This window comes from Symphalangus syndactylus, chromosome 1 (assembly GCF_028878055.3).
Source record: "Symphalangus syndactylus isolate Jambi chromosome 1, NHGRI_mSymSyn1-v2.1_pri, whole genome shotgun sequence".
NCBI lineage: Eukaryota > Metazoa > Chordata > Mammalia > Primates > Hylobatidae > Symphalangus > Symphalangus syndactylus.
The window spans coordinates 90,068,917-90,089,774 of NC_072423.2; the positions used below are offsets into that span (position 1 = coordinate 90,068,917).

A 20,858-nucleotide genomic window follows, 5' to 3' on the forward strand; every position below is an offset into this window, starting at 1 on the left:
TATCCCTAGATGCATGGCTTTGGATATATACACAGAAGTATAGGGCCGAGACCCGGGTAAAGGCAGGGTGTGCATACATGCATGCGTATGCACGTGGTCTGAATTTCTATGGAAGTCCCCCTGACTATGTGGACAGGTGGGTCACCTGTGTGCACCCTTGAGAAAATTCCCGAGCCTGTAATTTTGCGGGGGGGGGGGGGGGGGCAGTGTGCAGGGCCAGGCACCGCCCTCCGCCCTCCAAGGGGCCCTCAGGAGCCTCACCAGTTTGCGCTGACACCAGTGGCAGAGGCCGCAGAGGACGACAGTGACGCTAAGGCTGACGGTGATGATGGCAGAGACCAGCAGGACGTCGCGAGAGGGCGCCCCTGGGGAGGACAGGTACAGGTCACACCCTCATTGGCCAGGGCCTGCCACCCTCCCTCAGCCCAGAGCCCTCCAGAACCACCACCCTACACTTCCATCTGGCCCCTTCACTGGGAACTCTGAACCCAGGTTCTACTCCCAGTTCTGCCTTGCTGGATGAACTTGGGTAGTTTCTCTCTGTGTGCCTCAGTTTCCTCATCTGTAAAATGGGGAAACTGTGCCAGTTGGCATCTTTCTCTGTCTCTCCCTGCATGGACCCTGTGTGAGTCCATGGGATCTGTGCCGTCCTCCAAACTTGAGACCGTCAAAGGGAGAGGCCAAATGTGCCCCTCAGCTCAGCCAGACTTCACTCGTCCATCAAATCCCTCCACAGGCCACTGCTCCTGGATGGCCTTTTCACACAGCACTCTTCCACCTGCTGCCCTGACAACACACACACTCTGAGTTGCAACTCCAGTGAAATTTGTCCAAAGGGTCCTTATTAGCTCTGACAGCCCCTCTGAGGATATCTGCCTCGTGGCACTAGCCAGTCGTCTTGTTTCCCAAGACTCACCAGCCATATGTGTAGTCAAAGGAATCTCTGGAACCCTCTGGCCAGCTGTTGTCCCATTTAGCCCAGCTTTCATTGGTCTGGAAGCCCACCCACTGGCCTCTGCACATCCCTATCCCCCAAGCTCACCCCCACCACACCATGGCTGCAGCCCATCTGTAATTCCTAAATGCTCTCGTCCCAAGTGCCGAGGTGCCATAAACTTCAGAAGTGGAAACCTTGGCACCCTCGGCAAAGATGAGACCTGTCCTGGGAGGAAAATCTCAGGCCCCTGTCTGAATCTCACCCCTTCCCAGGCTGTGTGGCTTCCACCAGTCACAGAAGCACTTGGTTTCTTCCTCTATAAGTGCAGATCAGACCTCCTCCCCCGCCCTCCTCATGGGTGATTGTAAACATTAGCCCAAACCAAACGTAAGGAAGGCAAAAACTTTGAGGACAAATTCTCATGTGGGGCAGTGGGTGGAGACCTGCATAGATCACACATGCGCTATAAATCTGTTGTGTGTGCTGGGATGCATCCTAAGCCAAGGAGATGCTGTTTATTTACAGAGGAGCCTGTGTGGGCTTTTTGGTGCCAGTGATCATGGTAATTAAGAGTTGATAGTATCTGTCTGGTTCTGGTTCCTGTGGTTTTAGCTTCTGCCTTTCTTCCTCTCCCGGTCTCTCTTGCTTGGCCATGGAGCCTGGTGGAGGAGGGCCCAGCAGTCACCCTCAGGGATGACTCTCATCAGCTCTCAGGGGCCTCTGGGCTCCCTCCCTCCTCCACTCCAGCACCCTGAGCAGCCCGTTCTCTACCTGCTCTACTAGAACCCTCTTTGGGCCCCATCTCTCCCTTCCTGACTTCCTGAGCCTCCTAGTTGTGGGGAAAGACCACACTTGTGAGGCTCCCACCTGTCCACCTGCCAGGCAAATTCAGCCTCCTCCTGTACCAAGTCTGCAGCCTCAACCCCCCGGAAGCCCCTGCACCCAGTTCACTTTCAACCTCAGGGCCCACAGCATCATGAACTCTGACCTGGACAACCTGCAATCACCAAGGTCCTGCCCTTCCCTCTCCTGGGCTGAGGAGCACAGCTCTGCAAGGCTGGAGGGGCCACATTTGTCAAAGTTCTCAGGCCAAATGGGAGAACTAGGACTTTGATCTCCAAGCTTCCAAGGGAGAATAGAAGCAGGACACTCCACCACAGCTCCACGGCCCATGGCCAGGCCTCCAAGGAAGGGATGGGCAAAGGTGCCTTCTGGATACGAGATCTGTTTCCCAGCTCTCCCCATGGAACCTGCCCAGCCCCACTGGAAGGGCTAGGGGAGCTGTGTGGGCTGAAAGCAGATGAGCCCACACTTTCCTTTGTTTAACTCACTTTGAAATAAAGTAAACTCCATTCTTACGCTGAGCTTTCCTCGGCAACTATCTATTAAGAATATATTATGAGTGGGCATGGTGGCTCACGCCTGTAATCCTAGCACTTTTGGAGCCAGAGGCAGGCAGATCACTTAAGGTCAGGAATTCAAGGCTAACATGGCGAAACCCCATCTCTACTAAAAATACAAAAAATTAGCTGGGCATGGTGATGTGTGCCTGCAGTCCCAGCTACTTGGGAGGCTGAGGCATGAGAATTGCTTGGCTTGAACTCTGGCATGGGGGTTGGAGGGGGGCAGAGGTTTTAGTGAGCTGAGATTGCACCACAGCACTCCAGCCTGGGCAACAGAGCAAGACTCTGTCTCAAAAAAAAAAAAAAAAAATATATATATATATATATATATATATATACACATACACACACATATATATACGCGCGCGCGCACACACACACACACACATATATATACATAAAAATTATGAGGGTGTGTGTTTGTGGGGGAACAGGCCCTGCCCACAAAGAACTACCACTCCAGTGGGGAAGACAGGTTAGAATTAAGTTATCTCCTAGCATGCTAGGTGCCCCAGAACCATCAAAGAGCAGGACACCCAGCCAGGGGGCCCCAGACTCCAAAAGACCTGAGAAAAAAGACCCAAGTGTGAGTACCACCTCTGCCTCTTTTTTGTTGAGACGGAGTTCTGCTCTTTTCACCCAGGCTGGAGTGCAGTGGCATGATCTCGGCTCACTGCAACCTCCACCTCCATGGTTCAAGTGATTCTCCTGCCTCAGCCTCCCGAATAGCTGGGATAACAGGCACCCACCACCACACCCGGCTAATTTTTTGTATTTTTAGTAGATATGGGATTTCACCACATTGGCCAGGCTGGTCTTGAACTCCTGACCTCAGGTGATCCACCCACCTCGGCCTCCCAAAGTGCTAGGATTACAGGCATAAGCCACTGTGCCCAGCCCCACCTCTGACTCTTAACAGCTGTGTGACTTTGGACAAGTGTCTTAACCACTCAGTGTCTCCCACAGGGTTGCTGTCAGCACTCAATAGATGGGTACTATTAGTATGGTTGTTGGTGTTTGTTTTATCTCAGGCATAAACAAAGGACCTTGGGAGCACAAATGAGGACTTTATCAATCTTGCGGGACTAGGGAGCTATCTGGGAAGGCCACCCTGAGGAGGTAGTGTTTGGTGTAGTCTGAAGATGGAAGTGAGGCGAAAGTAGGATATTCCAGGCAGAGGGAAAGGCATGGAGGTGGGAAAAGTGTCAGGCACATTGTGTGAGGAGCCAGACTTAGGGTATGGGGATTGAATTCAGGGAGACCAGCCTAGAAGGAAAGGAGGGCCTGATGGGGAAAAGGCTTGTCTATCCAGCTGAGGGGCTTGTTTTGTTCTGTAGACCATGGGAGCCATGGTAGGCTTTTGAGCAGGGGAAGGATGGGATCAGACGAGTGTTTCACAAGCTCATGATCTGGTAGCTACAGTAGGAAGCAGCTGGAGGTCACGGCCACACTCCAGGTAGGCTCCTCTGCTCTGGTGCCCTCTCCACACTCCCCCCTCCCCCATATACCTCTTTGCCATTAGGAATTCTCCAAGAGGTCACCTTCCTGGAGCTCCCTCCTTTTTTGTCAAACAAGATCCTTCTCAAAAACCAATCCTCAACCCCTGCTGCAGGTCAGAGAGTCCCTAGGTCAGAAGCCTGTTGATCCCAGAGTCCAGTGGGCACACTCTGAAAGGTCCCCAGAAACCCAACAGAAAACCCATCTTAAGCAATTAGCATTCTGTGGGCACAGCAGAATGAGCCCTAGGTTTGGGGTCTAGGAGAATTAGGCTAAGACCCTAGGCCAGCTGCTAACCAGTCATGTGGCAGGCAAGGCACTCAACTCTTGGATTATCAGTGCCTTCATCTGTGGAAGAGCTGACCCTGACCCTTCCCCACTCAGAGGACAAGCCAGGTATTCCAGGTGCTCCACATGCAGTCACAACGACAACAGAGATAAGCATTATGAGTTGTCCCCATTTTACAGATGGGGAAACTGAGGAACAGAGGGGTCAAATACCATGTCCAAGTTCAAAGCCAGGGTTTGAACTCAGGCAATCCGGCTCAGATTCTATACTCTTTGCTTTGACATCACACCAACTAGAGGTACGTGGTTAGTTTTCAAGAGGTAGTCTTTGGAAACCCTAGGGTTGCCTGGAGTCTCTCTGGGGCTCTGGGGAGTGGAGGCTGAGCAGATAAGGCTGTGATCCCTCAAGCCCTCTTCAGCCACAGTAGCACTGTTTCCTTCTGTGTTCTTGAGCTTTTGCAGAAAATTCCATTTGGAGAAGGGGTTGTGTTGCTAAGAAAAGTTGAACTCTTCTGGATGAGTGACCCCAGGGTCCCCTACAGTGTGGATGGCTGCTGTTATCTTCCAGGCAGCTGGTACGGCCTCCACAGATTCCCCAGACCCTTCAGCCTCCCTTGGACGGCCCTCAAAGGCAGGGTGAAACAAACACTTGCCACTGCAGATTGCATTGATGCTGTGAATAATAGTGACATGATGTCCTCGGCCAGCATGCGGACATCCTAAGGAGATCCTAAGGGAGATGTCGCCATCGAGGGGTGAAGGCATGTTTTTGCCTACCAGTCAGAGTGAACCATTCCCTGCGTATGGAGTCACTGTGTCTCCAGCTGGAAGGAACCTTGAAAGTCATGAAGTCAGGCCCCAGGGATGCACAAAGCCCATGGGCAGCCCTGTTGGTAACAGGGAGCTTCTGCAGGGAGCAGAAAGCAGGAAGCAGGTCCTTCCTGGACGGGCATTGTTAGGGTGGGCTGCTGTGCCTCTCGCAGGCCGAATCTGTCTCCCTAGAACTTTCCCTGCTGGTCCTGAGCCTGCCCTCCGGAGCTGCCAGGAACGAGCTGGCTGCCTCTACCACATGACAGGCCTCCAAATCCTTGCCGACAGTTCTAATGTCCCCTTCAAGTCTTCTCCAGGCAAAGCCGCCCCAGCCCTCTAACCCCTCCTCAGATGACATGCATGGTTTCAAGTCCCCTTACTGTCAGCATATTAACACTGGGGGAAAGAAAATATTGGAGCCCTAGTCAGCCTTTTGACAGGGCTGAGTGCCACAACCTATCCTGAGGCAGAGGAGACATCCTGGGTCCCGGTGGGTAAGGCACAGCATAGACAAGGGCAGACAGGAAACCTGGGAGGCAGGGTGAACCAGGAGCTAGGCAGAACCAGACCTCCTAGGTCCAATGCCGGGATGTCTTGGGAGTGAGGTATGAGCTGGGACAGGCTGCTGCCCCTCTGCCCAGGCCTGTGGTAGGCATATCAGCTGACTAGAGCTCAGGATGTAGGGTCTAACTGAGTCCTGTGTGCTTTGCTGGGTCCTGTGGGCACAGCCTATGCTCCTGGCCATGCCACCCCCCAAGGAAATCTCAGGGTAAGGTCTGTGTACCCCAGGAAGCGGCCTGCCTCTGAGGGTGGACAAGATGCCCATGCACAACCTTCCCTTCTAGCATCTGGGCAGGGCTTGGTCTCTTGTTCACCACTGTATTCCCGGCACCAACGGTGGAGCATATAATAGGTGCTCAATAAATGCTTATTGAACGAATGAAGGAGGAAGAATCCCAGGCCTCCAGGAACAAAGATAATAATAGGTGCTACTATTTATTAAGCACCTACTATATGCCATACTACAGGGTCCACAAAGAAAGGGGCTGTATCTGCTTCGCTCACTCCAGTATCCTTTATGACGAGTTCGGTGTCTGACACACAGGGGATGCTCAGCAAATATTTGTTGAATGTTCAATGCTTGTATATGTTATCTCATTTGTCACCCAAATAAGATGGAAGAGAAGAGATGGGAGAGGCTGCAGTGATGAGTTGAGAGCTCTCTTTTACAAGCATGTGTGTGTGCGCGCACACACACGCACGCACACACATATGCACACACGTGCACACACACACATACGCACACACGTGCACGCACACATGCGCGCACACACACACACACTAGGACCCCTTCTGTTCTTTCCCCATGCTCAACTTTGCCTGACAAACTCCTGATTTTTTTAGGCCCAGATGAAAAGACCTCCTCCAGGAAGCCTCCCTTAGTCTGCCCAGTGGGAATTAATTTCTCCTGCCTCTGAGTTCCCAGCATACCGAGCCTACATCCTTCTTTTAGAGAATAGTGATTAGTGCCAGGCCTCTGAAGTCAGATTGCTCAGGCTCAAATTCTGGCTCTGATTCTTCCAAGCCATGTAACCTAATCTCTGTGTGCCTTGGTTTCCCCATCTGTAAACGAGGGCTGATAATAGTATAGTCTCATAGGACTATGGAGAGGTTTAAAGGAATTAGCATGTACAATGCACTCAGCACAGTGCCTGACACAGAATAAGTAGGCACTAAATGCTAGCTATTATCATAGCATTATCACATCGTGCCCTGGATTAGAGATATCTGGGGCACGGAGTTGGCACTCAATGGTGGTGAATGAAATACTGGACTGGATACACTCTAGTTTTCTCCACAGGATGCAGAGGTCAGAGGTCACATCTTACTCAATTTTGTGCACCCCTGACCCCTCCCAGGACCTGCAGGGCTTGACCAAAGCAAGCATCAGTGAGCACCTACAGTATGGAAGAGGGAGGGCTAAGGTATGGGGACACGGGATCAGGGGTGACAGCTGGAAGCCAGGCTGGGCCTCAGGTGTGAACTGCAGACCCAACCTGGTCCCTTACCAGGGCTCAGCCCCGACTCCCAACTCCTTCTCATCTCCTCAGCAAGCCATGATTTATGGATGAACAGAATCAAACAGGGCTGCTGGCTGCTGGGATGCCCTGGGGAGCTGCAGGAGAGGGAATGGCTTTCTGAGGGCAAGCTCACCAGCTGCCCAGAGGGGAATGGGAGGGGGGCCGCAGGAGCAGTGGGCACATGCACACAGGCCACAGACACGAGCCACAGAGACCCACCCTGGCACAGACACCCATGCACACATGCACACACACCCATGGCTGTGGCCACAAGCAGATGCCCAGCCAGCTCCGCCATTCATGAGCTCTAGGCATTCACGCACTTCCTCTAGCCTGGAATTCTCTCCCCATGAATTTGCCGTCACTTGTCTACTCAGATTCTGTCTGTCCTTCTGAGGCAGAGCAGTGGGATATATTGTAGACTTGGAGGCAGATGACCTGGGTTTACGCCCCACCTCTGTCCCTGGCCAACTACGTTACCCAGGGCAAGGCCCATGCTGGGCTTGAACACTTTACCTTCAAATGATGATCATGACCCCTGACCTCCCCTGCTGGGGAGGTCACCACCAAATAATAGCTAACATTAGTTGAGTGCACACAATGTGGCAGATACTGTGCCACGAAGTTTACATGCACCATCTCCACAACCTCGGACCGTTATTATCTCCATTTCACAGGGGAAGAAACTAAGGCATGGGGAATAATAGGTGCTTGAGCCCATCCTTTCCTGCCTGGCCACAGTGGCCTCCCTTTGAGCTGATGAATGTGATGGCATTCTATAATGTGCTAGACTGTACAACCTAGCCACACTTTCCTCTTCCCACAAGCAGGCCAACCCTTGTCACACCTGTGATGCTTTGCCTAGGCTGTTCCTTCTTCCTGGAATGCCTTTCCTTCTCTGTCTTCAAGGCAACTAGACAAAGATGGTCTCCCCTCCTACAATCCTTTCTGCCTCCCTAGTAACTATGACAATTAACTATTTTGGGTTAATAATTAGCTCTTTCTGTGTCCTTCCCCAACTGGGAGCACCTAGAGGATTGAGACCCCCAGCTCACTCAGCTTTGAAGACCAAAGTCTGGTACACAGGAGAGGTTGGAGAACTAACTGCTAAACAAATTCATGAAATCACTCAAGGTCTCAGATAAGCCCACCTCCCCCAAGAAGCCCTCCCCAATGACAGGCACTCATAGCAGTCTCTTCCTTCTCCAAACTTGAATTAATGGATCCATTTGTCAACCCCCTTTTCTTGGGGATAGACCTGACCCCCACAAGCAGGGGCAACAGGATAATATCCTGTCTCCCAATTGCTCAGGGTCTCCCACAGCCTGTAGCCTAGGTCAAGGTACAGAGAAGCTGCTGGACATGCTGGGAATCTGTGCCTATAGGCTCTTTCCCCCAGAATTCATGTATGCTCACACTCTCAGATGGTGACATGCACACTCCCCACACCCAGCCCTTCCAGAGTTGTTCCAACACCTGCAAGCCCTCCCAACCTAGACTGCTTCTGCTCCTGGAGGCTCTTACAGGCATTCACAGGTCCCAGGCCACTGCTCTTCTTCCCAAGTGTCTTTCATCACAGTAACAAATGTATGCTTGGCATTGAATCATGTCTGCAGACTTCAGCACCCCTCTGAGGGTAAATAACTCTTATGCCCATTTTACAAAGAAGGAAACTGAGGCTCAGGAGGGTTAAATGCTTGCCCAGGAACACACAGCAGAAGAGAGGTAAAGCCAGGATTAGACTGGAGGTCTGTAAGACCTCAAACCCTGTGGCTCTTACTCTTGTTCCACCGTAGGGGAGCCATGCCTTGAAATAAGACACTCTGAGAATAGACAGAAAAGAAGAAAGAACCTGAGTGGACACAAACAGCAGTCAGGGAAAGGGCTCCCACTCTCCCAAGAATTTTACCAGTTAGAGCCATGCCCAAATTACCCCAGGTACTTCAGAGACTCCTCTGACACACACACCTTTTCTGGGGATCCTTCCCCCATCCACTGGCCCACGCATTGGCCTCAGAGAAGTACCCTCAATAGATAGAGTCTCAGCTGGCCTCAGGGTCCCAGGACAGGTTGGGGGTTGGGTATCTGGCACTGGACAGTCTAGGAGTGGGAAGAGGAGGACAATGGGGTGTCCCAGGGAGTTGCCCAGGGCTCTGTCTCTGGTACTGATCAGGGTGCAACCACTACTCCGGAGATAAAGCAGAGTGCTGCTGGGGGTGGTTGGGGCTACATCTGCCATCCTGAGCTTGCCTCCTCCCACCTGATTCTGCAATACACGTCAAGCCCCAGCACTTCCCCACCCCCATCTTTTGGTGGCTCCCGATGACGTTCAAGGTGGGAAACAGTGAAAGCTGGAGTCACAGGTTTCCATAGGAAGCACCCTCCATGCGCATGCTGAGCAGATGGAAATGGGGGAAGATGGCAGGCATTTACAAGTGGGCAGAGCTTACCAGCTCCAGGGTGATCTGGGCATGGAAAGGGGGACATTTTTGGTGCCTATCCTGCTTCCCTCCCTCCCCTCAACCTAACACACACAAGAAAGCCAGAAAGAGGCAGAGTTGGGGAGAAAGGAACAGAAAGCCAGTGAGCTAAACCCTGCACCCCAGACAACCAGGCAAAGCTCCAGGTCTTGCCATCTTGCAGAATTTCCTGACCTCTTTCCACTGTAAAACTCTCCCTTCCAGGCCACCCACCTGGGGAACAGGGCCAGCTCTTCTCTTAAAAGAGGAAAAACAAATTGAGATAGGCGAGAAGGAAAAAAGAAGGAAGGGAGAACACCCAGCACTTATTTTCCAGAAAAGCTAGGCCTTGGACCTACCCCCACCCCATGCCCTCCGGACATTCTCTGAGTGTCCTTTGGAAAGCTGTGGAGGTGCCCACAACCCCTCGGGCTTCACCCAGGGCAGGAACTAGGCTAGCAAAAGAGGAAGCCCAAGGGGAATTGTTTTGGAAAGTTACAAGTAGCTGAAAATAGGGGCTCGGCACGAGCAAGCTTCCTCAACCTTGACTGTAATAAAAACAGATAATGTGTGAGTGAGCTAGGGAGAGTGCGCTGGCTGGGGCGGCAGAGGCCGGCTGGATGCAGACAGTTTAGAATTCAGAGGAGATGCCAACTGAGTAAACAGCAAATGAAGGATTATCTGGATGGGCCAGCAGCTGTTCCAGCAAGAAATTGGACGGGGACATGTGGGGATCCACAAGCACTCCTACTCCTCATCAGAGAGCGAGGCCTGGTGAGCTATGAGGACCTTGTCCATGCCTTCCCTACCTCTGCTGTCTCTTCCAGTCAAGACATGGCCTTGGTAATAATGGCTCACATCTGTACAGTGCAGAGCAGTTTATAAAGTGTTCCACAGTTTACCGAGAGTTTCACATGCATTATTGAATTTAATGGAGGTGACGGTATCTTCTGCTCAGTGACCCCCTCACCTCACCTCACCACAGCCACCCCTACCTCCCACAATTCCTGGCCTAGGAAGGCCTGGTGCATCTGGCTTCAGTATTCAGCCTCAAAAGAGGAGGAAGGGGAGACTGGCCATCTGTAGACCCCAGAGAGCTGCTAAGCCCAGAAGTCATCAGGGCCAAAGCCATTCAGGATGGAAAGGGCCAGGTGCCAGCTCTGAGCTGGGAGCCCAGGCTGAAGAGTGGCTAGCCAGGAGTTAGCTCGGAACCTGACACCCTCCCCACCCACCTTGATCCCAAAGCTGATGAGCCACCTGAGCAGCTGTGAAAATGATCACGTCTATCAGAGCAGCAGGAGCCCAAGAAAGGAGGGGCTCAGAATGGGGAGGGGGCTCTTCGCCGGGAATGCGGAGCAGAGGCAGGATCAGGGACGTGTGATGATTAAGTGTGGGCCTTGACCACTAGTTACTCCTATGAATAATGCATTGTTGTGCCTTGGCCTAAATCAGCATCTTATTGTTATTAATAATACACGCTGCAAAGAAGCTGGGGTTGGAACTGTATGCTATGTTTCATTTGAGTATCTCAGAGCACTTAAAAGCTCCTGATGCTGATGACTCAACTTTATCTCTCCAAGTCATAGGCTTCCTCACGGGCCACCTGCCCGAATGCCCTTCCACCTGAGGCTTGGAGCCGTGAAGGCCACCAGGGTAGAAATCTTCCATCCTGGGATTCAAATCCATGGCCAGGGCTTATGGCTAGGGAGGGGAGTGCATTTAATCTTTGCAAGCTCAAAGCCTCCTGGGGATGCAACATAATGTGAAGCTCCCAGAGAGGTTTTAGGACAGAGATAACTAGTGGGAATCCAGGGGCGGGAGAAATGGATAGAGAGACCACTGCGGATCTGAATCCTGTTCTGTCACTTGCCAGTTGTGTGACCTTAGGCTACTCACTCAACTCTCTGGTCCTAAGCCTCCTGGCTGGAATGCAGGGTCTAAGATTCCCTCTACGAGATGCCGTTCTATCATATTCAGGGGTATCATTTACACGGCAAATATTAGGATGGCGCCATTGAGCACCCCCCAGAGCTGTCCAAGGTGCTGAAACAGCTGTCGGCCACGCGGCTCCTTGTCCTTGGTGCTGAAACAGAACTCAGTTCCGGGGCTGCGCCCTCTTCCAGGTCGCCCTTTGCGCAGCTCCCAGCGAGCAGGATCCGAGAGACTGTGCATAGTGATTCCGCCTTCCTCTGCCAATGCCTCCCTGATCAACCTTCAGCTGAAGCTGTGGCAGCAACCAGCGACCTCAAGAGCCCCCTTTCCTCGAGTTAGGTCCTCGGATGCTGAAGACTCCAGTCCTGACTCAGGACAAAAAGGGCCGCCCCGCGAACGTGGTAAATACCACGCCCCATTCCCTCCCGGGGGCCCGCCGCACTGCCTCCTGGTGGCTGGCGCGGGCACTGCACCCCGGCGGGCGCACAGACGGTCCCCAGTGGCGGCCTGGGCCGGCGGGGAAGCAGCGGCAGACGGTCCTCCGGCCCCCGCCGCCCCCTCACCGCTCCCGGGGCAATCTGGCGTTCAGAGCTTACGGCGTTGCCCGACACCCGCACACTCCAGCCTGTCTGACTGCGTCCTGGCCTCTTTGGGGCTGCCTGGGTCACAGTGCAGGCTCAACCCAGCTGGCCAGACCTGGGGCAGGCAAAACTTCCTGCTCCCTCCTCCAAGGTGGGTGGGGAAGGCTTGTTTCAACAAACACCAACCTTTCCTCTGCGGCAGGGCTAGTCCCGCCAAGATGAACACAAAGGCCTCCTCCAGGGCAAACTCTCCACACCTCTCCCCCATCCAAACAAGAACTTTGCCCACACCCGCCCCAGAAAAAAGTGAGGGGTTGAGGGAGAATGCCATAACTGCAGTCCACTCCTGTTCCCCCACCCTACACGTGGGGGCTCTTTGAAAGGCAGATCTGTTTGGTGTTTCTAGGGACTGCTTGATATGAACCTGACTGGGTTGTAGAGATTCTCCCTCTTCCAAAAACAAAAAGCAAAACAAATAATACTACCTGAAAAGACAGCACCCAAAACCACAGCTTCTCTGAAGTCAAGGGAGTCAAGATAATAGCCTTCAATTACAGTAGACATAGCTGGTATGTATCATTTATTGAGCACTTACTGTATGCCAAGCACTGTGCTAACAGCTGTGCAAACATGATCTCATTTAGCCTTCCAGCCACCCTGCCTCCCCAGGAGGGAGCATCATGCTCAGCCTCCTACAGATGAGGAAAGTCAGGATCAGAAAGGGAGGTGACCACTCAGGCTGGTGCAGCCAGCGAGTGCTGAGACGGGTATGGGAGAGTGCATCCATCTGCCCTTACTCTTGCCATTCAGCTGAATCTACCTCACCATCCTTCCATGTTCTAGAGGCCACACTATCCTTCAGGTTTCTCCAAGACCACTCCAGCCCCCCACCATCCTCACCTCTCGGCTGAGAGCCAGGTGGAGGAAGAGAGTAACACCTTGCACTCTATAGCACTTTACAGCCTGCCAAGTGCTTTCAGAGCCACTGTCTGTCTGAATTGACCCTCATGATCTTGAGGGGTGAAGTGGGCAGGGATGGCCCTGTTCTGACTTTGTAGGAGAGAAAAGTATGGCTCCAAGGAATAAATGGCTTGCCCCAAGTCACACCGTGAGCTGTGGAACCAGAACTCAGGCAAAGACGGTGGGACACCCAGTCCAGTGTATTCTTCCCACTTCCCTAAGGCTGGGGTGCTGGGGACAAGCCAGGCAGGGAGTCCTAGGGGCTTTCATCTCCTGAGGGGCTTCCTGAGGCCATGACCTGGGCTGCTTCCCCACTCCTCCTCCCCGGGGTCCATTGGTTGGCTCAGCTTTAACTTGGAGTCTCGGAGTCTCATTCTAAATGAATTTTTTTTTTCCAGGCAATTACCTCCTGCTAATTAGGAGGCAGGGCTGCCAGTCCCTGGGCCCTGGACTGACCCTTTTCTCAACCCACAGAGGGCAGGGGGGTTGTGGAGGTACTGGGTAGCAGCTCCAGCCACAGAAACTGCCTGGGTCAGGGTTCTGTCAGGGCAGGGGATGCTGATGGAGGAGCAAAGAGCTCCACAGAACTGGAAGAAGGGAGGCAGGGATGCTGGGGAGGGAGGGACTCTGTAGTGGGAGAGAGCAACGGGACAAAAAGCTGGAAGGAGCCTGAACATGCCCATGCAGAGTAAGTGAGAGAGACCTGGACTCTGGGGCAGCAGAGGGAGCCAGGAGGAGCCAGAAAAACGGGGACACATCAAAGGAAGAAAGGAGGAATCTCAGGAACCAGAGAGACAGGAAGGGGTAGGAATCTCCCCTCTATGGAGAGAGAGGAAGTGAGAAGGTGCCCCAGAAAATGGTCAAGATTACAGAAGGGGCAGAGGGAGAGAGAGAGATACTGGAAGACTCCAGGAAAGGGAAGGGGAGAGGAAGGACAGGGAGGAAGGAGGAATTGCTGAAGGAAAACCCCAGGGAGAAGGGGGAGGAGAGCGAGGGAGGACGGCTTGGAGTGGCAGCTCCCAGAGCCCCAAGAAGGGCTTTCTCTACGTCATTGTCCTTGAGCTTCCCCCAATGTCAGTGCCCAGCCAGCTGGGCCTGCACACCCTCCTACGCAGCCACAGGTGCGGACGGGCATGATGGCAGGCCACCAGCCGGCTCAGGCCCCAGATGCTCCACTCACCCGGGGCAGCCAGCTGACCTCCCTCCCTGCCAACCTGCCACCCCCTCGAGTAGGCTGAGCCAGGGGCCCTCCTGGGCCATACAGCAACATGACCAGGAGCTTCTGGGGCTGTGTTCAGCCTCTCCACTTTTCAGAGGGAGGATCAAGGCACAGAGAGGAAACAGTGCCTGTCCAAGGTCAAGTGAGTGATGAGGCCAGACTCAGAGGGCTCAGGGGCTAAGTCCTACTGGTGGGTCCTGTTCCCTTCTGGGCAATGGGCAACAAGAGGAGACAAAGACAAGTCATGGCTGCCAGCAAGTCAGTCCTGATCAAAGCCCTCTGGAGTGTGGGGTGGCAGGCAGAAGGGAGTGAGGGTGGCCAGGGGCTGGAAGGGAACCAAAGGAACTCACGTTTATGGAGCACAGGGTGAGAGGGTTCTGCAAGGGTTATAATTGTAACAAACATTACTGAACACTTACTAGGTACAGTGTGCCAGCCACTTAAGACATTACATGCAGGATCTCATTTGATCCCAACAACCCTATAAATATGTATCACTATTATTCCATTATAGGAAAAAAACTGAGACTCAGGAGGGTTGGGTGACCTGGCCAAGTCCACACAGCTAGCCAGTGGCATGGTTCTGACTCATGCAGCTGGTCATTTTGGGGCCGCTGCCCTGAAGACCCCTCAACATTATCTGAAGATGTGCAGGTCCCTGAGTTCCCAAGGTCCCAGAACAGCCCTGGCACAATCTAAGCCCCAAACTCCAGTAGGACTGCAATCCATGAGGTCTAAGACTTGAACAAGCCCTGTCTTAAGGCGTTAGAGTCTGGTTTTTAGTCTTGGTTCAGCCACTAACTTACTGTGTAACTTTGGACAGGTCACTGTCCCTCTCTGGGCCTTCATGTTCCCACCTGTACCATCAAAGGGTAGGACTAGATAATAATAAGAACTACTACGTACATGGTGCTAACTCTGTGACAGGCACAGTTCTAGGTGGTTTACAGATATTAACTCACCGAATTTCCCCAACAGCCCCATGACGGTGCTATTATTCCCTCCATTTTACAGGTGGGAAATGAAGCACTGAAAGGTTAAGTCAGTTGCCCAAGGCCACAAAGCAAGTCAGCACATGGCACATCTGGGATTTGAGCCTCATTATTTTTGATCCAGAGCCCCTGTGCCCTGGCCACCACTCTGCATTCTTTCCCTAAGGACCCTCTCAGCCCCTGCTTGGTGCTCCAGTGACGTGTGCCCATGTGCCTCTGCACAGACACACCTACCATTGTGTTTCCACATGGGAAGCACACACAGAGTCATGCATCTGCATGAAGTGCGGTGTGTTAGCTCACGCTCCCACACCCACTCCTGTGCCTCCACCCAATTTCTACCTGAAGTAGCCAGGCTGGGTCACATATGTCCACAAGCATCCCAGCACCAGAACAAGCCGACTCTAGCAGGTCCATGTACACACACACATATACACGTGTTCCCGTCTCTGAGCACTGGTTGACTTGTGGGGGCCATGTGCCATGCTGCAGCACACAGCCATGTGGCAGTGACGTGGGCCACCACACCCCTTCTCCTCTGCTTCCTTCTAGTGCCTGGGTGGCTGGCACGTCACATCCCGCACCTGCCGGCACCCCCATCCACACTGCCTTCCTCACGCCTCTCCCCTAGCAGAAGCGGGCACCTTCTCCAGGAAGGAAGCAGACTCAGGCACAGCCTGGCTCCCACGGCCCAAAGATGCCAGCCAACCTGGGGGTGGAGAGGGAGAGAGAGGCATCAACTGGAGGCTCCAGGGGGCCTGGGGTCCACAACGGCTCCTATCCGAGACTAAGCCCTCCTTTAGGTCTGAGTGCCAGAGCTGAGCTCTCAAGACCCTCGAGACACTGGCCCTCTCTGTCATTGCCAGATATGGGGTCAGATGGGGACCCTGGGGACAGAGGGTCTCCCATCATTCCTGAGCAGGACTGTGGTGCCACCTGGGCTCCTCTGACCAAGTTACCATTGCACCCTTCACCACCCTATCCCCGGTCCCTGCTCTCTCCTCCCCCTGCCCAAGCATCTTAGAGTTCTGGGTATTTTTAGGCCTCAGCTGACAGGCTGTGAAATCACTCCCTTCGCACCTCCCCAACCAGGCGGGGGCTGGAGAGGGAGGAATGAGGTTGGGGGGGGCACACAGACAATTCATCAGGCTCCTCCAGGGCTGGCAGGTGCCAAGGAGGGAGAGAGGGGTTCCTCCCCTTCTCCTGAGAGCCTCCCCCATGAGTGAGAGGATCCCTCCACCTTGCCAGTAGAGAGAATGGAGACAGGGCGGGAAGGAGACTCCCCTCCACTCCAGGAAGAACAAAGGCTTTAGGGGATACCCTAGCATTAGAAGAGGCACTGGGACACCCTTTGAGTCCAGCTCTGCAGCCACTACCAACTCGTAGTGCTCCCTTCTGAGAGACGGGCTGAGAGACGGGCTGGCTTAGAGCCTAGTAGGATAAGGAGGCACCAGGCAACGTAGCCCAGTGGTTAAGACCCAGGCTTTGGAGTGAGGCCGACTTGCAATCTTATTCCTGCTCTACTGAGTGACCTGGGCAAGACACTCAACCTCTCTGAGTCTCCATTTCCTCATTTGCACTGCAGTGAATTGGATATCTCCCTTGCAAGACTGCTGTAAAGATGACATAACATGATGAATGGAAAGAACAAGGTGGTCTGTGGACCCACCAGGCACCACTGGGAGCCTCTCCCTTGCAGCTTTCCCTGATCTTCCATTTCTCCTAGCTGCCCCTTCTCTGGGCTGGCTTTCTCACTGCAATCTCCAAGACAGGAGCCCACAGTTCATCCTGGCGTCAGGGCCCTTGGCACCTATCTGACCCCCACTCAGGGGGAACAAATTTCCAACTAAGGTGGGTAGTCAACACAGATGGTCCCCACCTCCCTGCTTCCTGCTGCAGGACACAGACACATACACATCATGTGTGCACATGTACCCAAATGCCAACATGCATGTGTGCTGCCAGCGCCTCAGTGTGAGGGCGTTTGCCTTGGAACGACCCCCAAGGGAAGTGGGAAGACCCCCAAGGGAAGTGGGAAGACCCCCAAGGGAAGTGGGAAGACATACCCAGGCCCCGCTGTGAATGGGTCCCTGTGCCAGGGGCCGTGGGCATGGAGAGGGGGGTGGCCCGCCTAGTTGCCATGGAGACAGGTTGGCTTTGGTGGGGCTCTGGAGCTCAGGCCTGGCAGCTGGAGCAGGAGCTGTGTGGCCCCTCCCCGGCCTGGCCCTGATGCCTGCAGGGGTTATGTGGGTACAGAACAAATCCTCAAGAGGACTAACTGTGTCCACAGGGCCCTGGGCCCGCCCATCTTGGCTCTATATCCCTCGCTGGGAGGCTTTCTCTGATACCCCAGGCACCTGGGAAGCCCCCTCAGGGTGTTCATTCATGCCCACCTGCACCCGGCTACCCCCTTACTGCCTGTAATCTGCTGCAAGCTTTCCAAGGGCAGGGGCCCAGGCTGGCTGGACACTGCAGATCTCTTGGCAGAGGTAGGGACAGATATGTTAATGGCTGAGATTCTAGCTCCATCTACCCGCCTGCCTCCCGACTTCCCACCCTCCACACTACCGTGCTGTCAAAGTTCTTTATAGAGATCTGCTCAAAAGCCATCCATGGCACTCCATGCCTTACTTTTTAAAAGAATTTCAGTTTTCCTATTTCAAAATGCCAACTCCTTCATAATCTGGCCCAACCTACCTTCCCAAGCCTCACTTCCTGCTACTGTGCCCCAAAGTTTTCCCTTCTGGCCATGCTGAAGCACTCACTGCTGCCTCAACTGGCCAAGATCCCTCGAACCCTCTGAGCCATTGCATGTGCTGTCCCCACCTCGCCAACCGCCTCACCTCTGCTCGCTCACATGGCAAAGCTCTTATTCTTCCTTCAGGACTCAAGGCCCTGTATCTGAAGTTCACACCCTTAGGTCTGACAGCGTGGCTGGAATCCCAGACCTACTTCTAACTGCAAGTTCGCACTTCCCAAGGTGGTTCTGAGGATGGAGGGGCTAACGCATGTTATGTGCTTAGAACGGCATCTGGCACATAGTGAGCACACAACATGTCTCTGCTATTCTGATGGTAACTTAACTGACACTGCCTCCATGAAGCCCTCCCCAACTCCTCCACCATGGTGGTAGCAGGCATGTTCTCCTTGGAGGATCCAGAACCCTCATCCCACACATCAATTGCTTGGTACAGGACAATATGGAGAACAGCTGCTGCTGGCTGAGTGTTTACTATGGACTGGCTCTCTGCTAAATACTTTTTCTGCCTTATCTCACCTCATCTTCCAACCACCTGGGAGGTAGGAACCATCATCATACCCATTGAACAGAAGAGGAAACCCAAGGCCAGAGAGGTGGGCTGACCTGCTCCAGAGACACAGCAGCAAGTGTCTCTGCCAGGATTCAAATCAATAGCTGTTTGACCCTAGAATCCTAGCTCAAGCAAGCTGTCCCTGGAGGCACATATGTAAAGTGCTCAGCACATACTGAGTGCTCCACAAGGCTTGCTACTATCATGCTATTGTTATTATCAGGGGAGGACACAGGATGTGTTTGGTGACCTGAGATGGGATTCCTTAAGCCGGTCCCTCTGCAAAGCATAAAACCCCCATTCCTGGAGAAAGTGTTTCCAAGGGTCCCTTGGCTGCCATCCCTGACCCCCATCCTCGGATGGGGGTCAAGGATGGCAAGGAGTTGTGCAGGGAGCCCCAGTATCTGGACCCAGGGCACTTCCTCTGAGGGGTGCTGCAGCAAGCAAATGCTTGAGGGGGCCCTCCCGGGCCCAGGCCCAGCAGAGCGGGAGAGAGCCTGCTATGTGCCGGGCATGCTGGCCGCCGCTCTCTGGCCCCGCTGACACCACCCCATGGTAATGAGACGGATCCAGTTTGTACCCAGGGCCCCGCCGGGAGCAGCTGCCGCGGCAGAGTTTGAAGTAATTTAATTGGACACATTAGCCGCACGCTCTCTCCTCCACTCCCCTTGTGCAGAGCCTCATGCAGGCGCCTCTTCTGCCTCCCACCCCTCATGCCACCCTACCCTGGCTGGTGGCAGGGTGCATGCTCCACCAATCAGCTAGGACTAATAGGTAGGCACCGTTCCTCTCTCATTCCTGGGGCTCCTGGGGGCTCTAGAACCAGAGGGCTCTCTAGGTCCCAGGTTCTCCCCAATCTCTGATGCAAGCAGCAACTATGGGAGCCTACTGGGGCTAGAGCTCAGACCTCTCCCTCCTGTCTCCTCTAGTGGGCACAGCAGTCACCCCCCTTTCTCCTTTGGTCAGCCATGGAAGCCACCAGCCTTCTGCATTCCAGGAAGGACACTGAAGGAGCAGGGCCAGCAGCATATGCCTGTTTTACCAGCATCTTTGGTTTTGTCACTATCAGGGTTTGTCACTATCAGGGTCACTACAGAGATGATGGGCAGCCCTCCTCTTAGGGCCTGGGGAAGCAGTGCATACACACACGCACAGACCAGACCTAGTCACAAACACACAGGCGAGTTCAGTTTGACCCAGACACATACACACATACTAACAGCCCTACACCGTCATGGAAATGCTTGTATCTGTACACGTGAAAGCTCCCATGATCACCCCCATCCACACCCATGTATGCCATACAGCCAGGTAAGGCCCTGCTCCCAGCAGACGAGGCCTTCATGGCCATGCCAGCAGGTGGGAGGGTGTGGCAGGGGGTAGGCAGGGTCCCTGGCACACAGGCCCTGCCTGGCCAGGTACAGGGCCGGGGGAGGGGCCCTCCCCTAAAGCTTTCCGTCATAGCTCCCCACGCACCTCAACGCACCTCGCTACAAATACACTCATTAGCTGCTGTTTACAGCGGTCCTGGCACTTGGATGAGCGCAGATATTATGGCCATCCAGCTGCCACCCGCACACGCACTAGGTACACACACAGACAGTGCCTCTCCCCCCGGCTCCGCCCTCCCCTTCCACCCGTGGACTTAATCACATGAAGATACCAATTTCCCAAACATGCAGCTTTGCAGGGGTTCCAGCTCACAATACCTCAGCTTCTGGTCCATTCTATCCCAAGGGGTCCTTCCAGGTGGAGGCTGCAGAGACCCCCCAGAGCAGGCCGGATGCACCTGCCCACTTTCCAACCAACTGGACCTGGAATTCCAGGCGCAAGCTCTGGGCACAGTCCAGCCCCTTCCACAGGTCCCATGCTGTCTGCCAACTCTGTTCCAGCCCTTGGGGAATTCTGCTGGGTGAGACCAAAGCCCTGCCCTGTAGACACTAGTTGGACAGGGCCCAGCAGGGCTGCCCCTGCTGCCTGGAAGGTCAGGGACCTCCATGCCCATGGAACTGGCAGAATTCACCTGGCATCACCAGCTGGGGTTCCCTGGCAAGGCAGGCAGGCAGGCACCCAGGCTGGGCCTGGCACAGGCTGGTGCCGGCACCTGGCCAGACCAGTGACTGCCCCGACAAGAGAAAGTTGACCTCTTGGCCACATATGCCACCTGCCGGGCACTGTCCGTGGAGCAAAGGACCAGCTCTATAAAGGGCTGCCCATGCCCACCTGGGATGCCACAGTGCTCTGAGGAGCCATCAAGCCAACTCATTCTCCAGCTGGGGGTCATCAGCTCAGGACTGGGCCTCCCGCCCCCACGTGACCCCTCCCAGCTCTTCTCCCTGCTGTTCTTGGCCTCACTCCCGTGGGGGAGCCAGTTATTGAAAACGAAAA

General features: G+C 54.1%; 1 protein-coding gene across 11 annotated transcripts in view; it reads right to left on the reverse strand.

Moving 5' to 3' along the window:
• SYT7 (synaptotagmin 7) overlaps positions 1–20,858 on the reverse strand; it is a 67,172-nt gene that overhangs the window by 41,823 nt on the left and 4,491 nt on the right. For 10 of the 11 annotated variants that reach the window (XR_008658422.2, XM_055282387.2, XM_055282810.2 and 7 more), the window contains exon 2: positions 262–365. The exons of the other annotated variant lie outside the window; for it this stretch is intronic. Coding sequence is in view for 9 of the 10 variants with exons in the window: in XM_055282387.2 (XP_055138362.1) it covers positions 262–365 (104 nt within the window). In the remaining variant the exon portion in view is untranslated. The remainder of the gene's footprint in view (positions 1–261; positions 366–20,858) is intronic. 11 annotated transcript variants of the gene reach the window in all.